The sequence below is a fragment of the Abramis brama genome, assembly GCF_963993115.1.
Source record: "Abramis brama genome assembly, chromosome: 8".
NCBI classification, from domain to species: domain Eukaryota; kingdom Metazoa; phylum Chordata; class Actinopteri; order Cypriniformes; family Leuciscidae; genus Abramis; species Abramis brama.
In genome coordinates this window covers 32,070,458-32,084,531 of record NC_139970.1, presented here as the reverse complement: position 1 = coordinate 32,084,531, position 14,074 = coordinate 32,070,458, and the positions used below count along the sequence as shown (strand labels likewise).

At 36.8% G+C, this 14,074-nt stretch overlaps 2 protein-coding genes across 49 annotated transcripts in view; one reads left to right on the top strand and one right to left on the bottom strand.

Annotated features, from left to right (window-relative positions):
- Positions 1–14,074, top strand: part of caska (calcium/calmodulin-dependent serine protein kinase a) — a 175,103-nt gene that overhangs the window by 113,345 nt on the left and 47,684 nt on the right. For all 48 annotated transcript variants that reach the window (XM_084122028.1, XM_084122044.1, XM_084122037.1 and 45 more), the window contains exons 3-5: positions 6,192–6,297; positions 8,189–8,266; positions 8,491–8,563. In XM_084122028.1, the coding sequence (XP_083978154.1) occupies positions 6,192–6,297; positions 8,189–8,266; positions 8,491–8,563 (257 nt within the window). The remainder of the gene's footprint in view (positions 1–6,191; positions 6,298–8,188; positions 8,267–8,490; positions 8,564–14,074) is intronic.
- gpr82 (G protein-coupled receptor 82) lies at positions 8,978–14,059 on the bottom strand. Its single transcript, XM_084122060.1, has 2 exons — positions 13,963–14,059; positions 8,978–11,907 (listed from the first exon to the last, which is right to left on the bottom strand). Exon 2 carries the CDS (start codon positions 11,871–11,873, stop codon positions 10,767–10,769), a length of 1,107 nt encoding a protein of 368 aa, XP_083978186.1. The 5' UTR covers positions 11,874–11,907; positions 13,963–14,059; the 3' UTR covers positions 8,978–10,766.

Here is a 14,074-nt window from a genome sequence, read left to right as displayed (position 1 = left end):
AAGCATCATTTTTTTGGCTTCTTTTTCAGTTTGGCTCATAAAGCGCTCGGGTTTATGGAGTTATTAAAGCAAGCAAATGTGGGGCGTGATATTTTGGTCTTATTTTCAGCATACAGTAAAACATTTGAAGTTATTTCAGTTTATTGTGGGCTTGTTCTTGTTCGCTGTTTTCTAGCAAGATCTGGCAACACAAACGAGTCAAGGCTTTTACCGCTTTCCCTGTTATGTCACAGACAGAAGAGAGAAACCTCTCTGATGCACGTTAAAAAACGGCATCAACAAGTAGTTGTTCAGTTCGGTTCCATATAAACTGCATAGAATTTTTGTCTAAAATTTTGGCTGTAGAATACTGTCACTCCTGTAAATGACTGAACTGTGTGTTCAGAACAGGATTAAGCACTAAAAGGTGAATGGACATCTGAGTTTAGCTGCAGTGTGTACAGTACATGGCCTTTGAGTCCTCATAGAAAGGAAAGCTCTGTCATTACAACAGTAAACTACAGTGACCAGTGGGAGGGTGGTGTATGTCAGCCTGAGCAAACAATGACATTTCATTCATCACACTGGGTGTAATTATCATTGCTGTGTTTTTTCCTCTTTTGATTCTTCAGGTTCAGCAGCACTGTGCACCTTAGGGCTTTTTAATGTAATTTTTATGGCTGCATGAAGACATTGTGAAGCTATGAAAAGCATGCTGGGACTTGTAGCCTTTACAATTGTATATGATACTCTCATAATGACGAAATATATACATGCATTGCCTGCATATGATATTTCATATACAAATATAGGCATTAGGCACCAATATAATACATTAAGCTCTTTGATTCATTTCTGGGAACTGTCCGTTTCATTGAATCAATTCAATCAGCAATATTTATCCTTTTACTAAAATACAGAAATAAATGATTCATGAGCCATCATCCAAACCAAATTAGCTAATTCTAATGCTTATTTTGCTACTGAAATTTTAATAAAACAAACTCTTTCTTAACAGTCTCATTCTTGCAAGTTAAGATCATAAAACTAGTCTAACAAGTCTTAAACGTAATGACCAAATGAAAGCACATTAAAATGATTACATTAGTCATAAAGTTGCTTAATTTTGTATTGCCAGCTGTATATTTCATACATATTTCACATATCTCTCAACTTTTAGTCGCCAGTAGTGAAAGGCACTGGAACTTTAAACTTTTGTCTCAGTATGTCACTCTCAGATTTTAATTGGTGATCAGAATTTTTTTTTTTCCTTTTCAATTTATATAGAAGTCCTCATCCTGAGTGTAGATCAGGGCAAAATATCTGCACTCTCTGCAACCTTCAGAACTCTCATCTGCTTTCAAAGAGATTGCCATACATTTCATTCTTTATAGAGCGGCTTCATGGTTGCCATTGAATTGAAGGTCTTTCCTGCGGTTGTAAATTGCCCGAGTGATTGTGAGAATATTTCACTCCTTTAGCTATGGTGCTGTGTGAGTGATGGTGCTCATTCTTCAGCAGGTACCATGTGTGTTTCACAGACTAATGTAATTTTGTGTGCACAGGTTGATTTGCCTGCTTATCTTCATAGAGTGATATATGTTCATTGTTTTCCCATTCTTTGCTCTATAAATGGGCCGATTGCTTGCGTTCGTCTCAGTCCTCTTTATTTACCGCGTCAGGGTGACTGATTGTTTCCATATTCTCCTCTGTGCCTCTGTGTCTCATATGTGCTATATTGCAGCAGGAGGACATTAAATGTTAATGCAGTTAAAAGAGAAGCACACTTCTCCACAACATTCAAACGGTTAATGTGCAGTATATCATTCCCTGGTGTAAGGAATACACCCAGAATAGCTCTGACACACAATCTGTTAAAAAATACTTTGCAACAGACTTGAATGGATCTGTGCCTAATAAAAGAGGGTGAAACATTTATTTAACTACAAATGCTTTAATTGTGTTGTTAGCACAAATGTGGTACTTTACACTAACTGGATATCACAGAAAGCATTGAAGCTATTTCCGCATAACTGTGTCATGATTTTGCATCATCCCAGTATGTCACTCTCAGTATGTGGCTTTGTGCATGTAACATGACTGAAAAATGGTAATGGATAATAATTAAAGGAGTACTCAAAAAGATGATGCTGTAATCATTTATTCATCCTTCTTTTGTTCCAGACCGTTATGACTTTCTTTTTTCCATAAGGAGATGTTAGGCAGAATATTTATGCTGCTCTATTCTTTACAGTGACAGTGGCAGTGACAGTGACGAATGGAAACAGATGCTGTTGAGCTCCAAAAATGATTATTTATTTATTCATATTTATATACATTTATTTATTTCATTCACTTAGTACTGTATATATTAAGTATAACCTGGTCTTTATTTTAGAAAATAGATTGTAGATTCCAAGTGCTTATTAGTGCTTCCGAGTGTTTATTAGTGTTTTTCTAATTTCTTTTAACATTTTTTTTTTTGTGTGTGTGTAAAAAAATACTGTAGTCTGTAATAGGGTTACAGAACAGAATCAAGGAGATTTTGCTAAATTATAAATATTTTCCCCAAAATTTCCCAAATTGATTTATTTTGAAATCAGTTATTTCAAACGGTTTTATAAAATATTAAATAAAATGTTAATTTTATTGCAGTAATGTTTTGTATGTTTTATACCATCTTTAGATTAAATTGTTTAGTTTAAAGATATATCAGCTTGATTTCAGTGTGTGTGTGTATATATATATATATATAAACAAGTAATAAAAACTCGGTGAGTGTTTTAGCGCAATTTTCTCACCTCATGGGATCACAACACTAAGAGATAGTAAATCTTTTCCTGGATTTTTTTTGTGCGTTCCCGAGATTAGACCTTCCTTAACATAATGCCGAAAACCCGAAGTCTCTAGGTGGTCTGGTTGAGGAGTAGATAGAAGTGCAAGATTGGTGCGCACAGACGCACAGAACAGAAATCATGAGTTAACAAGCGCAATTTTGTCCGGTGGAAAATTGCGCTAAAACATCTTGATTGGCGACTAATTTATACTAAGTAGTAGAGAATGGAGTCAAAATTATAAGGAGAAGAGCAGGGAACAGGAGAAAGTTGCAAGCCAGATCTGAATTCTTGTCATCCATATTAGCACCACGGTTCAACGTGTTAAGGCACTTGTTCTAACCACTAGACTGCAGGTTTGTCATGATGCACTTCCCATCACTTCAAAACGCACATTCTCACACACAGTGCATAGTGCAAGATAAAGCGCGCCTGAGTCCAGGGGGACAGCAGAAGGTCAGCAGTGTGAGTGTGTTTGTGTTTATCTGTCATGAGAGGGATTGTTCAGGTGCTGGACGTCTGCTGTCAGCTCAGCCAACATGTTTTAGTACTGCATCTCAGTTAGCCCTCACCAGAGAAGCCGTAAAATCTTCTGTACTTCACTGAGTGTCATATGCATGTGCCGCCGAGTGTGTTGTGAGGAATTTGGCCACTTGTAGACACCAATACACGTGGGAATGTCCCAGGGTAGACTCCCTTAGAGGAAGCTGAATAGAGATAGAGAGTAGAGAGTGTCGTAAACTGTGTGGAAATGTTGTGCCAAACATCCAAACCAAGCTGCCTCTTCTCCGTGAGTAAATCTCACCGTCTGATTTGAAAGATTTTCCTCCTCAAATAATTGAGTTGCATCTCAGATTGCCGTTCCATCATATTAAAGCTGCACAACGACTCCTCATGAGTGTCCCAGATTTTCCCATAATTCCATAAGCACCCCACCAATGAAACACAGGCTTCAAACAGCTGGAGCAGATGGAAGAGGTGCTACACGACGACCTGCGACATTTACATATTTGCAACTGAATAAACACAAAATAACTTCAGTACAATGGAAACTTTAGAACCAATTTAATTGATGATTTTTTTGACAATGTTGTATAAGATAAGAATGTAGTATAAGAAGCCACAAGAGAATGTACCATAGTGATTTTAACAATGGGAAAATAACTTTATTGCACCTCTATATGCTGAAATCAGATAAAAGATAAGAGTCAATGTTCAATAGTTTAATGTTCACTCAACCATCATACTTATGTTATATTATGTCACATTAAAAATCAGCGCTTCATGTTCATCTTGCAAACAGTGCTTGTTTTAATGCGCAAATGCTGAACCTAAAAGTGGTAAATCTTTCCTCTCTCACCTCCAGACATGAGGCATGTAGTGAAGGTGGTGTCATAGTGATGGAGTGGTCATTAAGAGGCCAGAAGCCATGCCAGAAGAGAGAACTGCCACAGCACTAGTTTAATAAACACTGCAGTCTAGAGACGAGCCACTCACAAACTATAACGAACATGAAAACTGTGGCCTTAAAAAGTATTTCGATATTAAAGCTGGATTTAAACTTGTACAGTACTTTTCAAAAATGTGAAGATCTTTTTTAATGTTTTCTAATGAAGTCTCTCATTTATTATAGCAAAACAGTAATATTATGAAATATTATTACAATTTAAAATGTCTCTTTTCTATTTTAATATATTGTAAAATGTAATTTGCTGATTTGCTGCTCAAGACACATTTTTGATTATTGTCGATGTTGAAAACGGTTGTTCTGCTTTACAGTTTTGCAGTGTTACTTGGGTGATTATAATGAGAGTGGTCTAGATTTGCATACCAGCAACCATCATAAAGTGTCTGTTGTGTTCTCCGGTCTGTGTACTTTAGCTGCACTGTAATCTGCAATGATATACAGTAAGAGGTATTTCCCCACTCCTGAAGGCTGCGGTTTGCCAACTGGGTCACAGCTGATGAAACGGATCAGGAAAGGCGGGAGGACTTTCCTCTATTTAGGAAGTCTGAAAGAACGCAGAGAAATTTCAGGAAAGAGCGAGGAGCTTGCATGCACATATTGTGATGCATATTGTTATTCCGACTCATGGCTTTGTGGTTAGCAGTAGCACACGTTCCATAGCTGAGATGCTCGTTTCCTGTGCTATATCTGCTCTGTCTCCATCAAACAAATTACAGTTTTGTTTTGTGATGGTTGAGCCGGAGAACATTGATGCTTTAGCTTTTAAATTATTATTAAAGAATATGTGTAGAGAATGTGTAAAGAATATTCCATGTGACATTTTACATCCTGACCCTTGATTTGTCATTGAAAGTTCAAACAATCTGATATTTGAAGAGATTTATTAACCTCTTAAAGGGTCCTCTCTATGATGTACTTACTTTCCTGTATAAAGTTTTGTGCATTGGTTGCACAGCATTACTTTGAGATGGCAGACATTATTTAAAAAAAAAAAAAAAAAAAAAAAAAAAATATATATATATATATATATATATATATATATATATATATATATATATAATACATTTTAACAAAGAAATAAAACAAATATTTTTTAAAAGTTTAATGGTATTTTTTTCTTTCTTTTTTTAATCCATTAATGATATCAGAACAGTTGTAACACCCAGACATTTTTGACTTAAAAATATCTAAATTAATTTTAATACAGAAAATAAAAAAACATTTGTCATAGGAGAGATGTATTCAAGTCCTTGTATGTATGAATTGCACTATATTTTTAAACACATTAATAGATCTGGACAAAACTAAGCATTGTGTCATTGACCCCTCTATTGTATGATTTTTGAAAAGTTTTATCGTTTTATTATTTTGTTTTATTAAGTTTTATTATTTTGTCATGCGAGATCTATGCAAAGGTTCACACACATGCAAAATACTTTTATCATGCATTGCTTTTCTCAGCCAGGCTTGAAAGGATTCACACAGCACAAGTGTTTTGTAAAACAACAGTTCCTACAGTTTTCTTTTTGCTGTTATTGTTGAATGCCAACAGTTTTAATTACATATGAGAAGAGCAGCGGTGTGTGTGGGGTTGACTATGCAGTTCTTTCACCACAGATGTCTAATTGTGCACTCGCACATTTTTTTGCTAATTGTGCAAACTAGTTTTAGAAGTGAAAGATGTGGATGAGATCAGAACATGGTGCTGAGCTTGACTTTTTGTATTAAATTGGGATATTACAGATAATAAACATGGAAACAAGGTCATTCATTATGCTTACATTTAGCATAGTTACCAAACCTTTGGATAGAAGTGTATTTTAATGTTGCTAAAAATAATAAATTGGTTTGTACAAAATGACATTTCCTGAAAATTTGAAACTGAAATTCGCCCCTTTGTCTTCCTGTAGATCTGAAGAGGGAAGCGAGCATCTGTCACATGCTGAAACATCCTCACATAGTGGAGCTTCTGGAGACCTACAGCTCTGATGGCATGCTCTACATGGTGTTTGAGTTGTAAGTCCTTCATTCTGAGCAAATCTGCACTTGTTTTATTATTCCATTAATTCTTTTTTCACACAAACTCCCAAATGCAATAAAAAAAATGTAAATGTTGGATTTATAGCATTGGGAAATATTACATCGACAAGCTTAACACACTCATGCACACAAGAAATCCAAATGCAGTGCCGTTTTTTGTTTTGTTTATTGTAACACGAGTCCAACACATCCGTCTGGATTAGTGTGTGAAAGTAGCAGTGTTTTGAAGGTTATCTAGAAGCATATTGTGGTAAGGTTTGGTCAGTGAACTCTAAAAAGCATCTCAAAACAAGACATGAACATCCTGTTCTCTGTCCAGAGGAGCCTGTGTCTGTTGCTCTCTCAGCAGTTTTGTGGACTAGGGTGAGCTTTTTAATTCCTCAAATGCTAAATGCTCATATGCTTATCTGAAGTGCCAAGCTTTTCTCAAAGAACTTTCATGAAGTGTGAGTTCTTATCTGGAGAAGTGCAGCTGCCTCTCAAGGGATTTTCTTTAAAGGCCTTAGAGACCCGAGCCGACACAAAAGCAGGAGCTTCCAGAGCTCTGCTGCCCCCTGGAAACAACACCATCACGGTCTTATTGTTAAAGCATTGGGAAAATATTTCAATCAGAAAAGTGTTCATTTCTGAAATTGGCCACAATTGACTCTTACAGTTCAGTTTGTCCTACTACCAGCATCTGGTTTTGCCTTAAGATGCAAAAATCACACTTAAGACATGTTTTGCAATAAATGTGTCTTCCCACACTGAAAGTTGCGAAAGTTTTTGAAATCAAACTTGATGTTTAATGTATAGATCTATGGTGGGATTTGGGGCAAATGACATTTCAGTGTAGGCGGGGTCACAAACACAATTGGCTTTTCCACCAGTGTTACTAACCCTTTTAGTCTAGAGAGAATAAGGCGTGCAACATTAAAATACTGAACGTGTACTGGAAAACATCTCACACACAAACCAATCTAGTTTAAATAAAGTGATAATTTATTACAATGAGAAACGAGATGAAAAGGACACCTCAAAATAATTGTTTACATAAATGTACAATTTATACAAACCAAAGAAAAGGTTCACAAAAGAAAGAGGTAAAGAGAAAAGAACTAGACCGTGCCAAAACAAAGAAAGAAGTAAAACCGAAACCAATCTTACTAGATAAACAAAACAATGTATAGTCTGACTAAATTAACATTCATCAAAGACAAAAACAAAAGATCTTCAGCGTCAAAGACGCCCTAAATAAACTTGCTAACAAAAACGAAAAATACAAAGAGTGGCACGTGTCGCTAAACTAGTGTTCTATACACAATTGATAACTCAGTGTAGCACATGTATATCATGTGATATCTCAGCTGTTCTTTTCTCTTCCCTGTTTAATAACAGTTCAAACAACCAGAACAGAAAAACGGCGAAATACACACAGAGAAAAGACAGCCCAAATGAGCCTCTATTACCAAGTTCTCAAAGAACACGTTTCTCAAAACACTAAAATGGTACAGGGCAAACATGCATCACAAAACGATCAAGTGAAAGTAAGTGTGCTCTAGCATGCAAATCATCTCCCACTTCCCACACAGGTGCGCTCTTTATAGTCACATGGCGCGCCCTCATTGGTGAAGCATTTCGATGATTGACAGATGGCTGAACCAATCAGGTAGCCGCGTCGTCCTGCTAAGAGTGAAAGTAAAGAGAGAAAGGGAAGGAAAAAAAACAACTCCAAACAAATAATAACATAGGACGTAACAACCAGTATCTTCAAGATTTGTATTTATTTCCTTTAAAGTTAAATCATAAATGGACCTTAGAACTGATAGTGCCAGTGTTTGACTTTATATTGCTGATATATAGTTTCTTGTCTTGTTCTGTCTTTCAGTATGGATGGAGCCGATCTCTGCTTTGAGATTGTGAAGAGAGCAGACGCTGGTTTTGTTTACAGTGAGGCAGTAGCCAGGTAAACAGCTCTAAGGACAGTTTCATCCATTTCCTGTTCCTGTGCTCACCTTAAAATTGTCGACTGAGATCTCTGTGTTAAAAAACATAGTTCCCCCCAAAAAGAAAATTCTGTCATTAGTTACTCACCATCATATAGTTTCAAACCTAGTTCCCACTTTCTTTCCATTCAGATTAAAATGGGTTTCTCTCTTTCCCACCCTACTCTCTTCTCTATTCCTTTAGTCACTACATGAGACAGATCCTAGAGGCGTTACGGTATTGCCATGACAACAACATCATTCACCGGGATGTGAAGGTAAGCTCAGTGGTGTCTTAGTGCTTCAGATTACTAGCAAACCCCTTTTTTACACACTGATGTCTTTGCGATTTTCACACTTTTGTAGCCTCCCCCCTGTGAATTTAAAGATGTGTCATTTTAAAATCCTAAAATTACACATTGCCGTAAACTGCTTCTAAAGGGATGTTCTCTTTGCTCATAAGCAGCCTGCAGCTGTCAATACTAGGGAATTAAACGTGAAACTAATAGAGGGTGATGACAATCAGTTGCTTAAGATCCAAATGCAGCCAAGTCACAACTCGCAGCCTATAAATGAAAATATGAAGATCAACTATGCTCACAGATTCTTTGGAAAAAAAGCTTCAGATGTGCTTCTGTTACTGAAAGCTGATATAAAAGTCAGTAATTTGGTTGATATTGAAGAAATATGCATGTTTTTTAACAACTTTATTCTCAATATTTGAACTTGGCAGACATGAAAAAGGCTATTAAATATAGAAACCTCAAACCTAAAACCTAAGAATTGTGACATAACATTAGAAGGTTAAACATGAAAATAAAATACCCTGAAATACATTTATTTTACTGCTCAAAATATGTTTTCCAACATAAATAATAATATTGGGTATTGATCAGACTTAATAATCACTGGTTTAATTAAACTGTGTTAAGAATAAATGCAAAGACAAACTTTAATAAACTTTAGACAGAGTATAGTATACGTATTGGCTTTATATATGTGATTTGATCAAATCAGACCTTCAGAATGTGATGTCTCAGAGAAATACAAACCTACCATATCTAGCTGCAGGGCAATGAGATATGATATAACGGATATGATCTTGATGACTGAGGTCAGTGTGTCATCATTTACGTCAAATCCTTGGTTGGTTTGTTCTTAATCTACAATGATGTAACACTACATAAGCCAGAATCTTCACACCTCATCTGGAAACAGGATATTTCTATTCTTAGCAGAGCACTTGGTCACATTTAGCTTAGTTTGAATAAGACAGGAACTTAACTGCAGTTTAGAGTGCCAAGAAACCAATCTCTGCTGAGAATTTGCTGACTTGTGAGCACTGCAAAGTTTTCAGGGGTTTTCTTAATAATCTTGATTATACATTAACATTGCTCTTTATGAATTGCTCTGTATGTTTAGCATATGTACCATTAATATGGTGCTACACCAAGCAAATTGTTTCCTTTTAACTTCCTGATTTTTTTTAGATACAGTTTGCCTAAGATTTGCCCTTTAATTTGATGGACTATATTCTGAAAAATGGTTAATGGAGCCAGCTATCTTGCTGACAGCACAAAAGCAAAATAGGCAACTATAAGCTTGCTCTTTTATAGGAGTAATGATGCAGACTTTGAAGCTCCTGAGAGACTTTAATATTTACTGTCTGTAAAGTAATGGTTTTTAATGCTGCTTCTATCAGAAATATAAATGGATACCTAGTCCATCATGCATCATTACCTATGACAGTCATATGAGTGTGCTGCAAAAATGTAAAGGCACTGTTTGCAAGCACACATTATCTGTTTGCACAACTAATGGGAAGCTTATAACACTTACCACAATAACCAGCATGCAAATGGAAACAAGAAAGTAGGTATATGTAATGTAACAAATAAAAAAACAAAGTTGTCAATGCATGGACAAGATCTATAACAACATGTCTGAAAAACAACCTGAAATGTGAGTACAGTCATTAAAAGTTAATGTGGCATGCTGTAAATGTGCAAGACATCACATTAAAGGGATAGTGCACGCACACACACTCAAAAAAAAATTCTGCTGTCATTTACTCACCCCGATCTCTTTATAGCTACACAAGGTACTCAAGCAATTCAAAGTGGTGTGGGAACGGAAGCATCAGATGAATTCTTGTCTGATTTGTAGTTGCTTTTCAAAATGATTTTATTGGAACTTTATCTTGAAATATTACTTGTTTGCATTGGGTTACACAGTGTGCCTGCCCACATATCCTCTATTATAAACCATTTCTCAACACTGTGTAATTCCATACAAGAGTTTTCACAGCTTCAGGTCAATACTGAAGACCAATAGACATGCGGAAGTAATCCAGTTGAAGAGATGCCAATTCACTTTCACTTTCTTATTGGTGTGTGCGGCCAAACATCGTTCAGCTGTTAGGGAACATCGCTCACAATGAGACTCCTTTGTGTCAGCGTACAGTATCCTCTCAAGTAATGTCTAAAGACACCCAGTTGTTGCCTGAGATAACTGTCCCCCATTAGACTTTGATGACTGACTGTCGTTTGCGTTAGTGCTTAATCTCATCAGGCTAAGCGCATGGTTACGAAATGTCTTGTCCAGCAGGAAGTACATGATGGGGTCTGTGCTACATCGCATAGTCGCTAAACAGAGGAGGATGCTTTTTACCTCCACGTACATGGACAATGGATGGCAAGCATCTGTTGTGGGTGATGTAGTCCAAGACTGCTCATTGACAATATTGACGAAGATGGCCTTATAGATGTGATGCGGCAGGAGACAGACCACCAGCACGACCTTAATGATAACGATATTCCGAAACACTCTTGCATAGACTCGCTGCCTGTCAGAGATGATCGCGCTTTTCTTGGACCTCCAGATGTGCCTGATCACTGCCATGTATGCGCTTAAGACCAACAGGAAGAAGACGAAGAACAATGAAACAGCCACTAGCGCGAAGACGTGAGATCCTTCCCCTCCAACCTCCACCGCTACACTGTAACACACTTCACCTCCGTCACCGTCCTCCACGCTTCCAGCCCTGATCGAGTACAGCACCACAAAGGATGTGACTGCTATGGCCACAATAGCCCAGGTGATTAGGCACAGTGCATTGGCCAGTTTTGCTTGCCGTTTTCGACAAAAGAAGGCTCCGGGTAGAACTTTGAGCCACCGGCTTGGGCGGTCTGCATGCGAATGTTGAATTAGTGAGGCAAAGCGACTGAGCGCCACCCAGCTCAGTATCATCACACCAATGCAGATGTTGATATGGATCACTGGAGTAAGACCATTTATTGCCATTTGGCACATAGTATTGTGTTTGTCCCATGTGGTCCCAAGCGAGTAGTATGTAGCCTGGAATGGCATGGTGAGGCAGAGCAACAAGTTTGAGATCCCTAGATTTATCAGGTAGATATGGGTGGACGTTTTGATGGCAATCTTGTGCATGAACACCCAAAGAGAAATAGCATTCCCAGGCAGGCCAGTGAGAGACATGATGGTGTAGATAATGGGCAGAACTACACTTGTAGTGGTTGTTTGGCACAGGTTAGATATGTTGTGTTCAGCATGTGAACTGTTTGCCATTGAGCTCTCGCAAAAAGAAAGAGATTCCCAACAGCTGAGGAAGAAAATAATTAAATAGTTATATCATTGCGAAAAATTCAATAGTTTAACCATTTATGCTAGCGAGTAAAAAATATGACACTAATGATAAACCTGTACTTCCTATCTTCTGTATTTATAGAAGCATCATTAAATGTCACTTGCATTCCTGTAAATATTCTACCCAGTTGCAGAAGCTGATAAACCACTTTCATAATATGTCAGCATTTTTTGTCACCCTAAAGGCCCGTACACACCGGGACGAATATCGGTGCGCGTTATTCGCCAGCGTTTTTCAACGCGTTTTTTGTGTTCAGACCCAAGCGATTTTCGCTGACGATGAGCCGAGTGAACATGCAAATTCATTCCCTGACATTAGATGGCGCTTAATGTAAAACAGAAATACCCCGGTGGCGATTGTCAAACGTTTGTGGGAAAAAGTTATAGCCTATGTACATGAAAGACAATAGAGCTCGGGCGTAGACGTTATGGAATGATGCATTGTGGGTAACGGCGGCCATTTTAGAGGCAACGCAGAAGCGTTCGGAATAAAGTAATAGCGTAGCCGACCGGTCTCCACCGGCAACGAGAAAGAAAGAGAAAAAGTTATGGGCCGTGACAAAAAAAGTTGGCTATACCGTATACTGACAAACTTAATAATGAAGCCAAACAACGCTACTTAAAAAACAAATTAGATTATAGGCGAATCAATCCCTATGAATAAAGTCTGGAGTAGGCTAATACCAAGCCTCAGTTTCCCTGATATTTTCCTACCTGGTCTGTGGAGTGAGCGCTTACACCTCCGATCCAGAGCCGGATTTACAATTTTTTTGTTTAGTCACGAGGCGTTAAACGTCGGCGAAAATCGTGCGCGAAATTCGTCCCGGTGTGAACAGGCCTTTTGCTAGGGCTAGGTGATAAAATGATAACGATAATTATTGCAATATAATTTTCCTCGATAAAATGATCATTTAAACTAGTTCAAAGCCAGATAAAACTGCGCTGATACAGTCAGAAGGCTTTTCAATCATCAAATCACCATCATTTACCATGGATTTACAATAGTAACACTAACTGCACCATGGTATTGTGGCAGAAATGTGTTAATATTGATATTAAATTATTAATGTAGACGTATTAAAGGTGTAATGAAATGTAATTACAGTATTTTTGTGATTGTTATAGCGTGCATTTATAATAAATGTATTTATTTAGGCTACTGATTTTCATACAAATACCATAGAAACCATATAGTTAGATTTTACTATAGTAGTGATGTGCTATATGTGTGGTTTTAACTGGTTATCATGATCTAAATGAATGCTACTATAGAAGACCAATGGTTAATTTTAATAAAACTCAGTCAGAATATTTAAATTTTACTATATAAAAATTAGGTTGTTACAATTTTTACAGGTGTTACTGTTTTTGTTAATAAACAAATTTCTGCATCCTAATTTAAGCTACTACTACTGTCAAATGTGCATTTCTAAGAGATAAAACATATAATATTATTAATATTGCAGCCTGCACTGCAAATTGTGCTGAAGATACATGTCATCAAAGTCAGGCAACACATTCATTAATTGAAACTACATCACCTGTTTGAACATGCAGACACTAAGAAATTATTTTTTTCTATTTAGATATTTATTTTGTTAAGGAAAAATGACTGGAAAATTTTGAAGAATTCAAAAACGTGAATTCATGTTTTGTTTGTCATGTTCTGACAATAAAGGGTGGTTTAAAACATAAATTAACGATCTCGTTTCCTCAACTTTTACATAGGAGCAAAAATCTGCTCCGGAAAGAAATAAAGATTTGACATGTATTGTGCTTATTATCGATATCGACTGATATGAAAAATTGTATCATAATAATTTAGGCCATGAATGAGGCATTTATATTTAGCCCTAACTGAGGCTCAAATAATTAATGTCAATTAGCTATGCTAAGTAGATTATAAGAAACATTTTTAATTATTAAGGGAAAAATAATTTATACAAATAATTAGTAAAACATTTTACAGGTAATAATAGAATACACACTGTAAGCAATATAACACACTTACCATCTATATATGCAGTCACTGATGTGTGTAATAGGTCGTCTGTGAACTGCTTTGTTTTGACCACCTCCCTAGACTCGCTGTCTAAAGGAAGTGACGGTCTGAGCACGAATGA